The following is a 20,024-nucleotide window of genomic DNA, read 5'->3' on the forward strand; positions in this document are numbered from 1 at the left end:
TGAGCACCTAGCAGGACAGTTGCCATTACCTGAGATATGGAAGGTGGCAGGTGTTCCGTTTGGGCCCGTTATGTTTCAGATGCTCGTGACTAACCCAGTGAAGGTGCCAAGAATGAAGTGTTTGGCCCTAGTAGTTGGTCAATAAAATTTTGATGAATGAAACTGGGAAGAAACATAGAGAGCCTGGGCTAGTGTAACAGGTGCTGCAGTGCCGGTGGGAAGGAAAGCCTCCTGGCTTGGCAAGAGCTGTGCCCTCCACCTGGTTGGTTTTCCCCACCCTCTCCCCTCCCAAGCTTATGTATTCATCTTCCGCTACCGGTTTCGAGAGTCACCCTTCAGGGTATCCCATCATTTCCTCTTTTTTAAAAAAAATATTTTTTTATTGATTTCAGAGAGGAAGAGAGAAGGATAGAGAGAAACATAAATGATAAAAGAAAAATCATTGATCTGCTGCCTCCTGCACTCCCCCAGCCGGGAATCAAACCGGGACCCTTCAGTCCACAGGCCGATGCCCTATCCACTGAGCCAAACCAGCCAGGGCTCATGCCCCTTCACACAGCCCTTAGCATATCCACGGCACAGCTGTTTATTGCACGTCTGCAAGGTACAGACACTTCCGTGCCCACAGGGCCTGGCAGGGGAGAAAGGTCTAGCTTCAGGGGAGCTGGGGCAGGCGGCACAGCAGCTTCCTCCTATGCCCGCGGGCGGGGTCAGCGGGAGCCCGGAGGGGGCGGGGCTGGGCGGTTCGGAGGGCGCAGGGCCCTCGGAGGGCGGGGCACGGCGTTGCTGGAGGGGTTCTGATAGGCTCCAGGGGAGGGCTGGCCGCCGTCAGGCCCCGCCCCTCTGGAACGAGGTCGGAGAATCCGGCGGCTCCGGGGGCAGAAGCTGCGGTGGGTCGGAGGAGGTGGCAGGTGAATGCCGCGGGCCGGGCACTCTGGGGTGGGGGTCCCCGCGCGGTGACTGCTGCCGGTGGCGGCCAGAGGCGGCCACCCAGACCCGGGAGGAGTCCAGAGCCTGGTCTCGGCCTGGCGTCTCCCCTCTTCCTGGGCGACCTGGAGCCCGTGCTGCCTGTTGGGCCCCGGCCGGAGGAGGCCCGCCCTTGGGCTCTCGGGCGCCCAGCACTGCAGGGGGGTGAGGTCTGATGTCCGAGACACGTTGTTTAGGATTTCTGAAGGAAGCAGGGAAGTGTGGCTGGGCAGGGAGTGGGGGCAGTGGGGGCGGTTTGGGGATCCCCGCCCAGGGTTGAAGGCCGCAGGGCTGGTCGGGTAGTAGTGACGCCAGTACCTTTCTCACGTTTCTTAGCTTCCAAAGCCCAACATATAAAGCTGGAAAAGCGGATCTGGCCCGCTCCTGGGACGCTGGTGCAGAGCAATGCTGTGGAAGACAGGTAACCTGCACGGGAGGGGGTGGCTTTGGGAGGGTCGGTGGCCAGCTGGGGTGGGACTACCTGGCGGGAGTGCAGGCCTCCTCCCCTGGTGTGGGTATGCCATGCGGGACTTGTTCCTCTCATTCTTGGAGCTGGGCTGGGAAAGGAGAAGGAACTGCCCACCCCCCCTGAGGAATCAGTTCCCCTCTAAAGTGCAGAGGCCCAATCTTATGTGATATCAACATGTGCTGAGAACAGCCCTGTAAAGTCAGTACATTAACTCCATTTCACAGATAAGGAAACTGAGGCCCGAGAGGAAAAGGGCTCACCCTGGAGAGCTGGCTGTGTGCAGGTCCCACCTGGCTGATCTCTCTCTCTCTCTCTCTCTCTCTTTTTTAATTTTAAATATAATTTTATTGATTTCAGAGAAGGAGAGGGAGAGAGAGAGAGAGAAACATCAATGATGAGAGAGGATCACCAATCAGCTGCCTCCTGCACGCCCCCTAATTAGGATGGAGCCCGCACGTGCCCTTGACCAGAATCGAGCCTGGGACCCTCCAGTCTGCAGGCTGACGCTCTATCCACCGAGCCAAACCAGCTAGGGCCTGGCTGATCTCTTCAGCCCTTCTAGGTCTCTTGGGGATCTGTGGTGGAGAGCAAAGACCTGGAGTCTGGCTACAGTGGACTGTCAGTTCTGTGTAATGGAGTTGGTCTGGGTAGAGAAAGGATATGACCTTAGCTATTAGTGTTTGCTAACTCTAGCACTGCTATGGCAACAACAGCAAGTGGGGATGTCCCCCAGGCCTCACACACACTGACCTGCTCCAGGCACCATCTGCCTGCTCACCCACTGCATGCAGGAAGAGCCAAGTCCACCTCAAGCCCAGGAGTTGCTCCTCTAGCGTGCAGGCCGGCAGCCCGTGGAGGGGGTCGGGCGAGGGCCGGGGCTGTGGGAGCCACTCCGTCATCCCCAACCCTCCTACAGCGCCGCTGCTAGCCCTGGTGGGCCAGGTGCTGGTGCTGGAGAATGGGCTCCTGCGGAGGCCGCCCATGGGCTGGCTGGCCTGGGAACGCTTTCGCTGCAACATTGACTGTGAAGAGGACCCAGAGAACTGCATCAGGTGAGGAAGCACCACACCCCCTGACCAGCTGTGCCCAGGGCCCTGCAGGGCGGGGGCAGGGAGGAGGGAGTCAGCGAGAGGAGAGAACAGGGTCACACCCCCCTCTCCCATCCCAGAGAGGCTGCAGCCAGAGGGGACGCTTGGGACATCTGACAACCTCGGGACACGCTGGGGGCCTCTGTGGGGCCTGTCAGGTCTGAGGGGCAGGCACTCGGTGGACCCAGCCCCTGAGATAATCCAGGAGATAACTGGTGAGGCTAGGCCAGACCTCACAGTGCTGCCCCTGGCTCAGTCCTGCCCCTCGGCCTGGGGCTGGACCATTCCTTTCCACTTCACCCTGGAAGGGCTCATGGCACTATGCCTGGGGTCATTTACAGTCGTCACCTGGCTTAGTCTGCAGCTGACCCCAAGGCCAGGGCTCTTGTTGCCTTGGATGAGGAACATGCTAGGCCGCTAAGCTGCTCCATCCCCTGCTCCTCTTGCCAGTGAGCGGCTCTTCATGGAGATGGCCGACCGGCTGGCACAGGACGGATGGCGGGATCTGGGCTACACATACCTTAACATCGACGACTGCTGGATTGGTGGGCGTGATGCCAAAGGCCGCCTGGTGCCCAGTCCCAAGCGCTTCCCCAACGGCATTGCCTTCCTGGCTGACTATGTGAGCCCCACCCAGCCCTGCCCCGTGGCCTGGGGCCAGATCACTCTTTCCACCATCCCTGTTTGAGAACTCAGTCTGATGGGGAAACAAACAAATGGCTAGTTTTGGCCCACGGTGATGGGGGGGAGCCAGGAAGGGCATCTGATCCACCTGGGATTTCAGGAAGGTTCTCCAAAGAGAAGGCAATTCGTGAGCTGATACCAGAGATGTGACATTTAAGGCAGAGGGGATGGCGAAGCGAAGGCCTAGAGGCAAGGATCAGCCCCTGGGAGTGTGTGTTGGAGGGAGGAGACGACCGTTGTTGGCCGAGGCCAGCCAGCAAGCGGAGCCCTCTCCTTTGTCATTGGGGCACCGGAAGGTTTGAATGGGGCTGGGCCAAATGCGCCTGTGAGGTAGCTCCCTGAGGGTCCTGCCTGAGCCCACTGTGTCCTTGGCTCCCCTCGCAGGCTCACTCCCTGGGCCTACAGCTGGGCATCTATGAGGACTTGGGCAATTTCACCTGCATGGGTTTCCCCGGCACCACGCTAGACAAGGTGGTCCAGGATGCTCAAACCTTCGCCGAGTGGAAGGTGGACATGCTGAAGCTGGATGGCTGCTACTCGACCCCGGAGGAACGGGCCAAGGGTGAGTCGCACAGCTGGCCGGGGGCCATCAGGTGGACAGGGAGGGACGGCCATGGAAGGGGCCCCAGTGTCCACTTGGCTGAGCCTGTCTGTCTGTATGCCTCCTAGGAAGTGGTGTTTCCCAGTTCCCCTCGCCCAGGGGCTCCCAGCTCCCTAAAGATGGCTGGGCACCGTGCCCACCTGGGAAGTGTTGGCAGCATTGGGCACAGGGGGCAGCACCTCTGTGGAGCGTCAGTTTCCTCACCTTTGGTGGGAGAACATTTGGGTTGAGGCCCTAGGCTGCTTCCTGCACCTTCTCGGTCCTGAAATGTGGGGGTTGGACTTCTCCAGGGTACCCCATGATGGCTGCTGCCCTGAACGCCACGGGCCGCCCCATCGCCTTCTCCTGCAGCTGGCCAGCCTACGAAGGCGGCCTCCCCCCCAAGGTAAGCCATTCTGCGCCCACCTGGCAGCGTTCCCCCACCTGCCGCCTCACCTCCTGTGCAGTCACAGGCCGCCCATCGCCTTCTCCTCCCACCATAGCTGCCCGAGTGCTGATCTGTAGTCTAGAGAGAAGGCCCTGAGTACCCCAGAGGCACCCAGCCAGCCTGGGGTCTTAGAGAAGAGGCACTTGTGAGGTGGCTGAAGGCATGGGAACCACACGTGATGGGCAGGCACACTGTACCCATCAAGCAGAGGGAACCTGGGTTGTCCTGAGTGGGCTAGGAGACCCAGAAGGCTGGTGAGGATAGGCAGGTGGGGCCCGCCTCCGAAGGGCCTGTGGGCACCTCAGCAGGGGCCCTCAGCACCTAGGACACTAGAAAGGGTGCGGTCAGACCTGCAGACCTGAGGGAGGACGCTGGCAGAGGGTGAGAGTCACTGCGGGAACACAGGGTGGGTGTGCAGCAGGGATGTTGGTGGTATACCACCTGGAGCCTGTACCCTGGGCTTGACCCAGCTGGCATGGGAGGGCAGGACAGGCTTCTGGCACCAGCATCCATGGAGCAGAGGCCTGGGCAGCCCCAGAGCAGGGCTGTTCTCTGCAGCCTTCCTCATCCTGAACAAGCTAGGGTTGGTTCTCTGCCTTCCCCACCCTCTTGTCTCCTGCTGAGCCTCCCCGCCCCTGTGCAGCCTGCGGGCAGCAGAGGGTGACTCCTGTGCTGGACTCTGCCTCCCTGACACCCAGGTGAACTACAGTCAGCTGGCAGAGATCTGTAACCTCTGGCGCAACTATGACGACATCCAGGACTCCTGGAGCAGTGTGCTCTCCATCCTGGACTGGTTTGTGGACCATCAGGACATTCTGCAACCAGTGGCCGGCCCTGGACACTGGAACGACCCAGACATGGTACCAACATGGAGGGGATGTCCCAGGACCCATCGCCATGATGGACTTGCTCCCTCTCTCTGGTCGCTCACTGCCAGGTTCTAGATCAGTGTCTCTGAACCAGCTGCATTAGACTTGCCTTGGAGCTTATTTACAATTCTGTTCCCAGGCCCCCACCCCCACCCCCACCCCCACCTTTTGGATCAGAATGTTGGGAGAGGGCTGGGAATGCCCATTGTTGACAGTCTTCCCAGGCAATTCTGATGTTGAATCTTGAGAACTTGGTCTGCAGTGACTCGAAGTGAAACATTATTCCTCTGCAGAGTGAAAAACATGAATAGTCCACACCTCTGTCCATTCCCTCCCTAGCCTGTCCTCACCCAGGCTGCCTCTGACCCTTCTCTCAGTGCCCTGCACCCTGTCACCCTCCTGCAGAGCCTCCACGGGCAGAGCCGGCCCCTCGTACCCACCTCACTCGTAGCCTTGGTGACTTAAATATTTTTACAATTAGCCTTAGAGTTTTATAGCTATCTCTTCATTTAATCAAGATTTAATGCCAGTGATGATTAAAATAATACAAATACTGGCCAGATAGTGGGGCACCTGGAGAAACAGAAATCGGCCTGCCTTAGAGTTCTAACTCCAGCTCTGCCACGTACCTTAGGCAAGTGACTTAATTTTCTCTGTGCCTCCGTTTCTGTGTTTTAATTTTAGTAATTTATGTCTTTTAAAATATTTTTTATTGATTTTTGAGAGAGGGGGAGGGAGAGAGAGAAACATCAATATGAGAATGAAATATTGGTTGGCTGCCTCCTTGTGCCTGTTTTGTCAATTGGAAAATGAAAATAACAACAGTAGCTACCTTATATATAGGGCCGTTTTGAGGGTGAAATCGATGGCCCTTTAAAATGCTTGGCACAGCTTGGCACATGTACAGTGCTCAGTTAGGTTGGCATCACTAAGTATGTAACAGTGTTGTGTGAGCAGTAATCATTTGTGTCCCGTCTAGACTGGTTGCCCTGGGTCAGGTGGTGGGGCAGGTGGTGGCTACTGGCAAGAGCAGGGACTCTGTCCGGCTCTGGTTCTGGTTTCCCACCACTGTCATCCTGGGTGCGTTTCTTGACTTGCGTATTTCAGTTTACAAATGCTTTTGGCAGCAGGATCCCATTGGAATGACCTGTGACATGACCAGCACCCCCTTTCTTGTGAAATAAAAAGCTGAGGCTCAAATGGAAAGTGACTCAACTCATCCCGAGGCCGCACTGCTAGGGAATGGTGTTTGCCAAACCAGGCTCCCCGTGTGGCCGTGCCTCCCACCTCCATCTTCTCTTGCTTCAGCTACAAGCTTGGGGTTGGTTGGGGTTGGTGCCTATACCCTCCCCACTGAAGAGGGCAGGGCTGACCACTTCTCTCCTCTGCCCCTAGCTGCTCATTGGGAACTTTGGCCTCAGTTTCGAGCAAGCTCGGGCCCAGATGGCCCTGTGGACAGTGCTGGCGGCCCCTCTCTTCATATCCACGGACCTGCGTACCATCTCCGCCCAGAACATGGACATTCTGCAGAATCCACTCATGATCAAAATCAACCAGGATCCCTTAGGTATCCAGGGACGCAGGATTCTCAAGGTATTGGGGTGTGGGGGGAAGAAAGGGGAGACTGAGGGACTAGGCTCCCCTGAGAACAAGCCTGCAAGGCTGGGTGCATTCAGTTGAAGACTCTGCTGGAGCTATTCCAACTGTCCCCCACTTACCCGGTGAGGGCAGGGCCAGAGCAGGACAGCTCATGGGATTTGGGGAAGGGAGACGTCACCATGCAGTGCCCAGGGTCCAGTGAGGCCTCTCAGATTGGAAGTATAAGGTGTCTGGCAGAGAACTGTGATGTCTGGTAGAGAACTGGGGCTTCCCTACCGTGTTTAGGAGTTGTATGAGCCAAGGAATACAACTATTACTCATACTGGTGTCTACTTTTTATTGATCACCTACTGTGTGCTGGGCATTCTAGATACATTTCCTCACAAGGTCGATAGTCCTTCCCTGTTTTATAAAAGAGGAAACTGAGATTTGAAGAGTCTAAGTAACTTAGCTCAAGGCCCCACAATTAGTAAAGAGCACAACAGCACTCCTTCCCTCTCTAGTTAGGATAAATCTGCACACCTGTAGAATGTACCTGTGGAGAGGCCCAGAGGAGGGAACTAATCCCTGCCAGGCCGGGGACCTTCTGGAAGATGGGGTTCACGCTCCTGGCTGCTCAGGGCAGAGTGCATCATCCCACTGGCCACTCCAGGGCAGCAGCTGTCCACATCCATCCCTCCCATCATCCTATGAGCTCTCTGAGGCAGGACCTCATGCAGCATTGCATCTGTGTCCTGGCATGGGGCCTGGACACAGGAAGTGTTGGGGAGTGTCTGCCAAGTCAGGGAAGGAAGGAAAGTAGTTAGATAAGTGGGGTACTAGAGGGCTGTGGTATCACCCCCCTAAGCTTTTGCGTGGAATGAAACTGTGGGCTGGGGAGGGAGGACCCAGGCCTCAAAGGAGGGCCAGGAAGGGGACCTCAGGGCCTGCCTGAGCAGGAACCCCAGCCAGCAGCCATCTTCTGTGCCCAGGAGAAGTCCCTCATCGAAGTGTTCCTGCGGCCCCTGGACAATAATGCCTACGCGTTGGTCTTCTTCAGCCGCAGGACAGACATGCCATATCGCTTCCACTGCTCCCTCTCCCAGCTCAACTTCACCAGCTCCATCTTGTATGAGGTGAGCGCCCCGCAGGTAGTGAGTGCCCTTTGTTTTCCTGGGCGGGCGTTGCTGGGGTGGGCCTCACCCAGGCCTCCCCTAAACCGTGGGCCTTGGGTCCTGTGGCAGGTGCTCAAGGGGCAGCTGCAGGCACTGAGGGCCATGGCTGGTGCTGCTCTGCACACTGGTACTTTCAGGCTAAGCAAACAGGACTACCGAGTATGAATGAGTCCCGTTACCCACTGAGGCCACGCTCCTCGCCTCACCGGTCAGCCCTTGCTGGCACGGTGCTCAGGTTCTCTGTGGGCGAGGCTTTCACCACTGCCTATGTCTGGGCATCAGCTGGCTGTGCCGGTGAGAAGTGACAGAGTCACGGCTCCCACTTCTGCAGTGCACACGGGAGGCCCAGCACAGACAGGCCAGAGTCCAGGCTTCTGTGCCCTCTGCCTGGCCATTCTCACGGGGGCGCTGGTTATGTCCCTCCCTGCTGCAGGCCCAGGATGTCTACACGGGTGGCGTCATCAGTGGCCTCCGGACTGAAACCATCTTCACAGTGACCATCAACCCTACAGGGGTGGTGATGTGGTACCTGTACCCTGTCAGGCAGCTGGGCACACCTCAGCAGTGAGGAGCTAAGACATGTGACAGGTCGTAGCAGCCCCGCTGAACCCAGACCATGGAGCCTCGGCATGCCAAGGGCCAGGAGGCGAGGTTCTCTGCTACCCAGGCCCGCTTGGCGACTGATCCCATCGGACCCAAAGGGCAACCAAAGGGCCAGGTTCCACGTGCTGCCCAAGTGTGAACCCTCTTGGAAACTTGTCTGGGCACTTTCCTGTGGCCTCCTGGCCTCTAACCTTGTCTGCACAGCCCACAGATGTTGCTGAACAACTCGGCAGCCTAAGCCCCCATAGGCAGGGGCACTGATACCCATCAGGACTCCAGCCTCTGGCCTTTTGTTGACTCTGAAATCAAGATTTGGAATTTTTTTTATAATTAGGAGTGGGGATCTGACCTCTGTCAGGAACTTCCATGGATCACAATTGGCTTTCCTGCCCGGAGGAGGCCTCGCAGGCTGATACTCCTCGGGAGTGACCTTGGCTCCCTCAGGTCACCAATAAAGCTGTTCTTTAGTCACATAGTTGTAACATGGACCTGGGGCCATGGGCACCTTCAATCAGGGACTCTGAGTGGCACTACACAGGGTGCTGGCTTCAAATCTGACCTCACGTGGAAGATGCGGGGCATCTTCTGGTCCCTCATTTTCCAAAATGACCTGCAGGTTATACTCTTAGACAGTCCAGACTTGCCTCACACCGGGAGCCATCCCTGCCCTGCCCACCACAGTGCTGGTGGTGTGACAACACGGTGAGGCAGAGCAGCCATGGTCCCAGGCCCTCTTTGTCTCGCCCTTCCCCGCCCCATTCAGATGGTCCAGGCTCTGCTGGCCATGACCCCCCGTCTCCAGCCCCTCTGCGGCACCCTGAAAGGCCTGATCTGCTGAAGAACTTCGCACTGTTGTCCTAGCCACCTTTCAGCTCCTCTTTTCTGACAGGGCCTCATTCAGTGGCTCGCAGGGCCTGGGTGGGAGTGAGGGGCTTCGGCTCTGCCTTTCTCCCACAGGCCCCTATAGCTTGTCCTCTGCCCTGCAGTGCCCTGCCCCCTCCCCGAGTTCCTCCTCCCCTAACCTGTATCCACAGACATCCAGGGACTCTGTGCTTTAAAACATGCTTCCTGTTCCTCCTCAGGTTTTAAGGTAAAAGAATGACACGCTCTGAATTGCCTTCCTTTCGTTCCTGTTTCCTAAGCCTCTTCCTTTGGCTGAGACAGGCCACCTGTCTTCCCTGTTGGCTCTTGTCCCTATTTGGAGAGCTGGCAGCAGAACAAGCTAGGTGGGTTCCCTTGGGCTCTGAATGCACTGCCCTGCCCTGCCCTGTGGGAATTCTTCCGGGTGGATCTTCCACACTCCCTCCCTCAGGGTGTGAGGGTCTTGTACGTACAGTGTGGTGTAAAGTGCACATTTTACAGTATCCTTTGAACTTCCTGGAGCTTTGCTGATTGAGTCCAGGTCGTCAGAGAACGCTCCCTTTCCCAGTTGTCTTGAGGCTGTGGCTCACTCAGGAGGAAAGAACCTACCTCATCCCCTGCCCCTGGAGGCCTGTCACCCTATGCAACCTCCTGCTCCGGGTCTTTGTCATAGAATGATCTTGGGTGGGAATGCTGCCTTTTCCAGCCCTGGGGTGTGGTGGAATGTAGTGGTTGAGACCATGGACTTGGGGTCAGGGGTCAGCCTGGACTAACCAGTCAATTCCTTTGCCTTCTAGACCAGAGATGGTGACATTTCTTTACTTGCTATATAACTTGTTCTTTTATCCCCGGGGGGTGTCTGACTGATTCTATCTCTTTAGCCTTAATTCTCTCAGCACACACCCTGCCAATCTTCCGGACATTGTTTAACTCTCTTCTACCTGAGGCCAGTGAGGGACTCAATTATATTTTTCTCCACCTCAAGGAAACCTTGTTTAGGTCTGAGTACCCTTTCTCTTTTTAAACTTTTAGTATAGAAATTTTCAAACACAAAAATAAAGTGGGACAGTAAATCTCTATGCACCCATCACACAGCTCCAGCAACATGTGCCATTCTTTCTGATCTCTCCTCCCACACACACATTTTTGCCTGTGAGCTGAGAGTATTTGAAAGCAAATCAAAGGAAACTCTGAACACCACTGTGTAGCTCTAACAGAGAGGGTCTTTAAAATATATATGATCATAAACAATTTTCCTATCCAACAAAATTAAAATATTAATAATCTAATAAACAGACTGTGTTCAGTTTTTGCTACTGGTCTCAAAAATATCTATCTATAGTTTGAATCAAAATCCAAGCACGGGAATAACAAAAAGGTCCAGTAAGAACCACTAAAAGTTTGTTTCCTCCATAAAAGCAATGAACAACCTGCCACATATCACCAGAATCAACTTTCACAGAATTCTGGAAATTAAACAAAGGCTTGCAGCAACCCAAAGAGCATTCGGTCAAGAAAAATAGTAGAATCTTGGTAAGAACAGCAAGCTTTGTAGCATTTTCACTTACTCTAGTATCACATTTTAAATCAGCTTTTAAGATGTTCAAAGAACTAAAGGAAACCATGTCTAAAGAAGGAATGACGTCTCAACAAATAGAGAATATAAGAGACAGAAATTATAGAAAGGAACCACTTAGAAATTCTAGACCTGAAAAGTACTATAACTGAGATGAACATCTATTTCACTAGAGTAGCTCAATGGATCAGCAAACATGACCAAGCAGAAAGTCAGCAAACTTGAAGATAGATCCATTGAAATTAACCTATCTGAGGAACAGAAAGAAGAATGAAGAACAATAAACAGCTCTGGTTGGGTAGCTCAGTTGGTTACAGCATTGTTCTGATATGCCAAGGTTATGGGTTTGATCAAGGTAAGGGCACATACAAGAATCGACTGGTTGCCCTGGCTGGTTTGGCACAGTGGATAGAGCGTCAGCCTGCTGGTACTAAAAGGTCCCAGGTTTGATTCCAGTCAAGGGCACATGCCCAGGTTGCGGGATCAATCCCCAGTGGGGTGTGCAGGAGGCAGCTGATCAATGATTCTCTCATCATTGATGTTTCTCTCCCTCTCCCTTCCCCTCTGAAATCAATAAAAAATATATATTTTTAAAAATCGACTGGTAAATGCATAAGTGGAACAACAAATCTCTCACTCTCTCCCTTGTCTTCCTTTCTGTCTCTAGGATCAATCAATCAATACATAAATAAATAAACAGAGACTCATAGGACACCATGCAACATACCAACATACATATAAAGAAAAGGCAGAAAGAGTATTTGAAAAAATAATGGCTCAAAACTTTCCATATTTGATGGCAAATATTAATCCCTACCTAGACACATCATATTCAAAACCTCAAAAGACAAAGACAAAGGGAGAATTTTGAAATTACTTTGAAAATACAAGAGAAAATACTTTGAGATCAATGAAAATAAATACACAAACTACCAAAAATACTGAAATACAACATACCAAGACTTAGGAGTGAAAGTAGTAATCAGGAAATTTATAGCTACAATTTACCTATATTAAAAAGAGTAAAGACAATCCATAATGTGAGAAAATATCTGCAATTCATATTTCTGACAAGGTACTTCTATTTAAAATATATAACTTTTTTTTTGTTAATCTTCACCTGAGGATATTCTTTGCATTAGATTTTAGAGAGTGGAAGGAAAAGACAGAGAGAGACAGAAAGAGAGAAACATTGATGTGAGAGAGACACATTTATTGGTTGCCTTCCACAGATGCCCCAACAGGAGCCAGGGATCAAGCCTGCAACCGAAGTACTTGCCCTTGACCAGAATCAAACCTGCAGCCCTTCAGCCCGTGGACCAATGCTCTATCTACTGAGCCAAACCGGCTAGGGCTATAAAGAACTCTTAAAACTCAATAATAAAAACAAACAGCTCAATAAAAAATGGGCAAATAATCTGAATAGACACGTTTCCAAGGAAGATATGAAAAGCCCATGCTCAACATCACTAACCATTAGGGAAATGCAAATAAAACAATGAGATGCCACTTAACACCCAAAACGTGGCTAAAATAAAAATGTGAGGTAACCAGCGTTGGCAAGGATATGGATTGGAACCTCATACACTGCTGGTAGGAATGTAAAAGTAGTACAGCTACTGTGTAAGATAGTCTGGCAATTCCTCAAGTGATTAAACACAGAGTTATGATATGACACAGCAATTTCACATCTAGGTATACACCCCAAAGAAATGAAACCATATCTACACAAAACCCTGTAAACAAATATTAATCCATAGTTTATAGCAGCACTACTTATATCAGCCAAAAGGTGGAAACGATCCAAATGGTTAACACAAAATATGGTTAACCACACAATGGAATATTATTCAGCCACAAAATGGTGTGACATGCTACATGGATGTACCTTGAAAACATGCCAAGGGAAAGAATCTAGACACGAAGACCACATATTATATGATTCCATTCATATGAAAGTGAATGGATTTCTAAAGGAAAATCTATAGAGACAGGTTAGTGGATGTTTAGGCTGGGTGGGGAAGATGGGGGTCAAGGGGATGGCAGCTAAAAGATACAAGGTTTCTTTCTAAAGTGATGAAAATGTTTCTAAATTGACTGGAGTGATGGCTGCACATTATGTGAATATACTAAAAATCACTGTATTATACACATTAAAGTGGGTGGACTATATGATATGTGAATTATATATCAACAGGATGTTAAAAAAAATTCACACCTATATCCATTGCAATATTATTCACAATAGCCAAGATGTGTAAGTAACACAAATGTTCTTCGATGGATGAATAAAGAAAATGAGGTATACTAGTAGCCCTAGCTGGTTTGGCTCAGTGGATAGTGTTGGCCCAAGGCCTGAAGGGTCCCAGGTTCGATTACAGTCAAGGGCATGTACCTCGGTTGCAGGCTAGATCCCTGGCACTGGTCAGAGTACTGCGGGAGGCAACCAATCAATGTGTCTCTCTCACATTGATGTTTCTCTCTCTGTCTCTCCCCGTCCCTTGCACTCTCTCTAAAAATCAATGGAAAAATATCCTTGGGTGAGGATTCAACAACAACAACAACAACAACAAAAACCAAAAGAAAGAAAAGAAAAAGAAAGAAAGAAAAGAAAATGAGGAACAGTCATATAATAGAACTAGAGGCCTGGTGCATGAGATTCATGCACTGCGGGGGGGGGGGGCGGGGGGAAGAGTCCCTCAGCCAGGCCTGCTCCCTTTCACAGTCTGTGACCCCTTGGGGGGTGTCTGCCAGCTTAGGCCTGATCCTCTTGGGGATTGAACCTAAGCCAGCAGTCAGACATCCCTCTCACAGTCTGGGGCTCTCATAGTCCAGGACCCCTCACTCCTTACCGCCCACCGGCAGCGGAGGTGGGAGAGGCTCCTGCCACCGCTGCTGCTCTTGCCAGTTATGAGCCCAGCTTCTGGCTCAGTGGTGCTCCCCCTGTGGGAACACACTGACCACCAGGAGGCAGCTCCTAAGTTGAGCGTCTGCTCCCTGGTGGTTAGTGCGTGTCATAGTGACAGGTCATTCTGCCATTCGGTCGATTGGCATATTATGCTTTTATTATATAGGATATTAGTTTTAAAAAACGAAGGGCCTGGCCGCTGCTCAGTGGTTGAGTTTCAACTTATGAACCAGGAGGTCCCAGTTTGATTCCTGGTTGGAGCACATACCAGGTTGCAGGCTTGATCTCCAGTGGGGGTGGGGTAGGTGCAGAAGGCAGCTGATCAATGATTCTCTCTCATCATTGATGTTTCTGTCTCTCTCTCCCTCTCCCTTCCTCTCTGAAATAAAAAAAAAAGTGTTTTCTTTTAAAAAAGGAATGCTGTCACATGCTACAACATGGATGAAACTTGAGATTATGCTAAGTGAAACAGGCCAGTCACAAACAAAACAAAACAAAACAAATACTGTATGATTTTACTTGTATGAGGTATCTAAAGTAGTCAATTTCATAGATAGTAGCATAGTGGTTACCAGGGGTGTTATGATATGACACAGCAATTCCATGTTTGGGGTGTGTGTGGGAGGGGGGAATAAGGAGTTGTTTAATGGATACCGAGTTTCAGTCTTGCAAAATGAAAAAGTTTAAAACATTAGAGAGTCACTGCAAACAGTGAGTACAGGCATTTTCCAGTTTCCCAAAGTGAGCATTATTCTCCTTCGTTTTTAGGAAAGACCTCCAGTGTTTTTTATTTCTAGCATTTCCTTTTTTTGTTTTGTTTTTTTAAATATATTTTTATTGATTTCAGAGAGGAAGGGAGAGGGAGAGATAGAAACATCAGTGATAAGTGCCATGTCTAAATCTGGTGCTGATATTTCCTCTGTCCAAGCCGTGCTGTCTTTTAGTATGCCTTGTAGTTTTACGAATGCCACTATGTAAAAGGAACTGAGGTAAGTAGGCCTTTCGTATGAGGCTTTATGTTTATCTGGCTTGGAGTGAGGCTGTGTTTACTGTTTACTATAGGTGTTAGAGGCTAAAATTTCTTCTGTGGCCTGGTTTTTGTCTCCTCTGCTTTGTATTTCCCTAGAGACTTTTCAAATAAGGTCTGAGGTGTGCAGTTCTTTCTGTGGTAATCCCGTTAGTATGCGGGGCCTGACTGAGGTGGCAGTAGGGGTTGGGGACGGGAAGCATCCTATAGTCCGATGACTAGATGTCAGTCTTCAGCGAGCCTCTGCCCCAGGGCTTTGCTGTTCACTGGTGTTTCCCAATTGCTGGGTACCCATCTCCCACCACACTCGCCCTAGCTGAGGCAGAGAGGCTAAAGGCTCTGGACTTGGGAACTCCCTTCTCCCACCGGAAAGGCTGCAGTAGGCTGAGTTGGGTATCGCCCTTCCCCAGGTCAGTTAGACTCTGGTAAATAGTTTCTCCTGAGGGCAGGCCATGTTACGGACAACAGAATGCTTTGGGTGTATTTCCTTTTCTTTTCCAGGACTTCCTTTATTATATTTTTTATGTTTTCAGAGAGAAGGAGGGAGAGGGAGAGAGAGATAGAAACATCGATGAGACAGAATCATCAATTGGCCTCCCAACACCCCACACTGGGGACCGAGCCCGAAACCTGGGCACGTGCAGTGACCGGAATTGAACAGTAACCTTCTGATTCTTAGGTTGGTGCTCAACCACTGAGCCACGCCAGCCAGGCTCCAGAACTTATTTTACATTTATTTTCAAAAATTCTATTATTGAAAAAGCGGAAACAAGAGTCTCGCCTGTGTCCCCACCTGCACACTCGCTCAGACACACACAGAACTGGCACAGGCGCCCAGAGCAAGCCAACCAGCGGCAACCCACGCCCCACCCTCCCAGTCCTGTAGCCACCCCCGCCGGTGGGTGTCCCCACCGTCCTCCCTGACCCATGGTGCTGAAGTGGATTCAGAAAGAATTAAATGATCTACAGCGTGACCCACCTGCTCACTGCTCCCCCGAACTGTGGGAGACTTGTTCCACTGGCAAGCAACTGTTATGGGGCCTCCTGATAGCGCATAGCATGGCGGAGTCTTGTTTCTCACTGTACATTTTCCGACAGACTATCCTTTTAAACCACCAAAGATTGCTTTCACAACAAAAATGTATCATCTAAACATAAACAGTAATGGAAGTATTTGTCTTGATATCCTGAGGTCACAATGGTCATCAGCTCTGACTGTATCAAAAGTTTTATTGTCGCCAAGACTGGCTTGGCTCAGTGGATAGAGCGTCGGCCTGCGGACTGAAAGGTCCCAGGTTCGATTCCGGTCAAGGGCATGTACCTTGGTTGTGGGCACATCCCCAGTGGGAAGTGTGCAGGAGGCAGCTGGTCGATGTTTCTCTCTCATCGATGTTTCTGACTCTCTATCTCTCTCCCTTCCTGTCTGTAAAAAATCAATAAAAATATATTTAAAAAAAAAAAAAAGTTTTATTGTCCATATGTTCTCTACTTTGTGATCCTAATTCAGATGACCCCTTAGTACCAGATACTGCACAAATCTATAAAACAAAGAAAAATACAACAGACACGCAAGAGAATGGACTCAGAAATATGCAATGTAAAATAAAAAAATTCATATATACCAGAGTACTGTAAAATCTGTTTTTTTCAATATTAGCAGTAAATTGAGCAGTTTTTTGTTTCATCGTATCATGAAATCCTTTGATTTTTATCCATTTTTACATGTATTTCTGAAGCAAGACAAAACAAACTTCCAAAAATACCCTTAAGACTGTGATGAGTGCCCTGACTGGTTTGGCTCAGCAGATAGAGCATCAGCCTGCGGACTCAAGGGTCCCAGGTTCGATTCCAGTCAAGGGCATGTACCTTGGTTGTGGGCACATCCTCAGTGGGGAGTGTGCAGGAGGTGGCTGATCGATGTTTCTCTCTCATCGATGTTTCTAACTCTCTATCCCTCTCCCTTCCTCTCTGTAAAAAATCAATAAAATATACTTTAAAAAAAAAAAGACTGTGATGAGAGCATTTATCATTTTGTATGCATTGAGAAATGCATTTATTATGGACTTTAAGATACTTGGACATCTGCATCTTCAGCTTACAAGATCTACAAACCATCTGAAAAGTAACCAAATTATTTTTTGCTGAAATTATGTGTTTTTACATGAGAAATACTGTATGTTATGTGTCGTTTTATAAATCTACTAGTGGCCCAATGCACGAAATTTGTGCAGGGGGAGGGGGTGTTCCTCAGCCCGGCCTGCAACCTCTCCAATCTGGGACCACTCGAAGGATATCCTACTGCCGGTTTACAGGGATCGGGCCTAAACCGGCAGTCGGACATCCTTCTCGCAATTTGAGACTGCTGGCTCCTAACTGCTCACCTGCCTGCCTGCCTACCTGATTGCCCCTAACCACTCTGCCTTCCAGCCTGCTTGCCCCCAAATGCCCCCCCCGCCAGCCTGATCAACCCCAACTGCCCCCCACTGTCCTGATCACCTCCAACTGACCCCCACTGATGGCCTGCTTGCCCCCAACTGGCCCCCCTGCTTGTCTGCTTACCCCCAATGGCCCCGCCCCCCACCAGCCTGATCACCCACAACTGGCCTCCCCTCTTGGCCTCTAACTGCCTCTACCTCGGCCCCGCCACCATGGCTTTGTCCAGAAGAACGTCCGGAAGGACTCCTGGAAGGTCTCCCAGTCTAATTAGCGTATTACCCTTATATTAGTATAGATTCAGATTTCATTCTTTGTTAGCTCACTTTACAATTTGTATTTTTTTACTGTGTAGACTAAATATATTCTACCTACATGTATGTCAACTCATTAATTTTTTTCCTGTGAACAGTATTGAAAAAAACTGAATAGCTGATAATTAAATGAATTAACTGTCTGTCTCCCTTGTCTGAGGGTTTTCTGTGTAGATCAATTGCAGATTTCTTAAACCTGAATGATCTTTACACTGTAATTCTCAGTTTACTGATTATGGAGAAACACTTGTTTTGATATTGTTATACCTGACTTAACTTTATTGCAAGGTGAATTGCACTGCTAAGTAGGAAGATGTGTAACTTTTATTTGTTGTTATTCACACTTGAATTTTTTTCTGTATAGGCAATATTATGACACCTTTTACAGATCTTAATGTAGCTTTTCCATATAAATAAAATGCTTTTTCCACACACAAAAAAGTATATTCTCCTATCCTGGCCAGTGTTCTCAGTGGTTAGAGCATTGGCCTACTCACTAAAAGGTCTTGTGTTTGATTCCCAATTAAGGGCATGTACCTGGGTTGCAGGTTCAATCCCCAGCCCTGGTTGCCTACCTGATTGCCCCTAACCACTCTGCCTTCCAGCCTGCTTGTCCCCAAATGCCTCCCCCCCCACCCCCGCCAGCCTGATCACCCCCAACTGCCCCCCTGCTGGCCTGTGGTGCATGTGGGAGGCAACCAATTGATGTGTCTCTCTCACATCAATGCTTTTTTATCTCTCTCTCTCTCCCTTTCCCCCTTCCATTCTTATCTAAAAGCAATGGGAAAATATCCTCAGCCCTCACTGGTTTGGCTCAGTGGATAGAGCATCAGCCTGTGGACTGAAGGGTCCCAGGTTTGATTCCAGTCAAGGGCACGTGCCCGGGGTTGTGGGCTCGATCCCCAGTAGGGGCGTGCAGGAGGCAGCTGTTCAATGATTCTCTCATCATTGATGTTTCTATCTCTCTCCCCCTCTCCCTTCCTCTCTGAAATCAATTTATATGTATGTATGTATGTATGTATGTATGTATGTATGTATGTGTGTGTGTATTCATCCATCCGGTTGAATTAAAAAATCCGGAGGATTAAAAAAAATTACATTGTCCTTATAATGGTCTATTTCAGAAGCTAGATCCGTATATTAAGTTTTTTGCAACAGAAATTCAGGTTCAGGATAGGATAATCATAGATAAAGCTGTATGTTCAAAATAGCTATTCCTTCCATTCCTCTTGCTAGAAGCACAAGGGGATTTTTCCTCATTCTTTACTGTGGGGACTTGGTGGGGCTCTTGGAGGTAAAATCCACATAACTATTGGGCTCCTCCCTAAGACTGGCCCCACCCAGAAAATTTTAACTCTCTAGCTTATCTACACAAAGCCTCTCCCAATTCATCAATTAGTTTAAATTATCTTACCCTCATACTGGCTCTATCAATAGGTTCATTTCCTGAGATCTTTGCTCTTGGGTGAGTTGTGATTCTCTGTACCCACCTATCTCGCTAATTCTGCAGGCAGCAGTTTGCCCTATGACTTCTAATGGATCTAAGAAGAGTAACTGATGTTTAATTCATCCAGCTTTTTTCTTGTGGGGATGGGAGTGTTGACTTCCAACCCCCTTACATGCCAGAGATGAAAACCTCAATCTCCTTTTTAGCAACCAATCAGTGAAGAGAGCAGGAAGATCTGCAGGCAAGGACTGTTTGCACAAGGGCACCACTGGTCTTCTTACTAAGGCTGGACCATGTGTTCAGACCAAAGGCCTTCCTGGTTGCCGCATCAAAACAATGCAGACATCCCCTTCTCCAGGAAGCTGACAGGACCACCCAAGCTGGTCAGAATCCCTCTTCTAAATCCTGTGCAGACCTCTATCATTGCACTTTTGTCAGGAATTGGGAGCATCCCATCTCTCTTATTGGTCATCAGGTAAAAGCCAGAAGTCTAATGCCAGAATTGGTCCAAGGGAAAAGCACAAGCTTGAGCATAAATAGTTCTAAAATAGTTACCAAAATGAAGTATTCCAAGGCCCAAATAGCGGGCTGAGAACCAGGGAAAGTAAGACCATCACAGCAAACCAATAGGAGGGGGTCCACACAACTTCCCCGGGGGGACCACGTAGAGGGTGAAGTACCTACCTGCTCCCATCCTACATTTGGGATGGGGAAGGGGGGGAGGGAAAGGAAAGGGTGGACACTTGCAAAACATAACGAAACTGTCTATCTCTGAGGCAGTCTGAGTACTGCTTGAGGTCAGGGTGTCAGTTTTCTCAGAACACAGGGCTGGCACAGAGCAGCCTCAGCAAGTACCTGACGGGAACTGACCCTTAGGAAGCCCAGTACACGATATTGGGTAGCACAACGAGTAACTGGTCAGCTTACAAGCTCTCATATTGATTTATTCTGGCTCCCCCCTCCATGGAAAGTTAGAGAACAGGCTTCCCCAACTTAGG

The 20,024-nt window shown here is 50.2% G+C and overlaps 1 protein-coding gene, 1 non-coding gene and 1 pseudogene across 3 annotated transcripts; 2 read left to right on the forward strand and 1 right to left on the reverse strand.

Moving 5' to 3' along the window:
- Nucleotides 1-795: 795 nt before the first annotated feature.
- Nucleotides 796-8,931, forward strand: NAGA (alpha-N-acetylgalactosaminidase). 2 transcript variants are annotated; one of them, XM_059680800.1, is made up of 10 exons: nucleotides 796-911; nucleotides 1,303-1,387; nucleotides 2,352-2,487; nucleotides 2,974-3,145; nucleotides 3,592-3,769; nucleotides 4,099-4,193; nucleotides 4,934-5,095; nucleotides 6,500-6,697; nucleotides 7,675-7,818; nucleotides 8,291-8,931. In XM_059680800.1, exons 2-10 carry the CDS (start codon nucleotides 1,372-1,374, stop codon nucleotides 8,423-8,425), a joined length of 1,236 nt encoding a protein of 411 aa, XP_059536783.1. In that variant the 5' UTR covers nucleotides 796-911; nucleotides 1,303-1,371; the 3' UTR covers nucleotides 8,426-8,931. The 2 variants fall into 2 exon arrangements, with proteins under 2 accessions (XP_059536783.1, XP_059536784.1); XM_059680801.1 differs by having other exon boundaries at nucleotides 867-890.
- Nucleotides 8,932-14,698: 5,767 nt separating this feature from the next.
- Nucleotides 14,699-16,639, forward strand: LOC132225939 (ubiquitin-conjugating enzyme E2 D1-like; annotated as a pseudogene).
- Nucleotides 16,640-18,696: 2,057 nt separating this feature from the next.
- On the reverse strand, nucleotides 18,697-18,770 carry LOC132228988 (small nucleolar RNA SNORD50). Its single transcript, XR_009451572.1, has one exon. It is a non-coding gene; the product is annotated as a small nucleolar RNA SNORD50 (small nucleolar RNA).
- Nucleotides 18,771-20,024: the final 1,254 nt, after the last annotated feature.

This window comes from Myotis daubentonii, chromosome 2 (genome assembly GCF_963259705.1).
Source record: "Myotis daubentonii chromosome 2, mMyoDau2.1, whole genome shotgun sequence".
Taxonomy (NCBI): Eukaryota; Metazoa; Chordata; class Mammalia; order Chiroptera; family Vespertilionidae; genus Myotis; species Myotis daubentonii.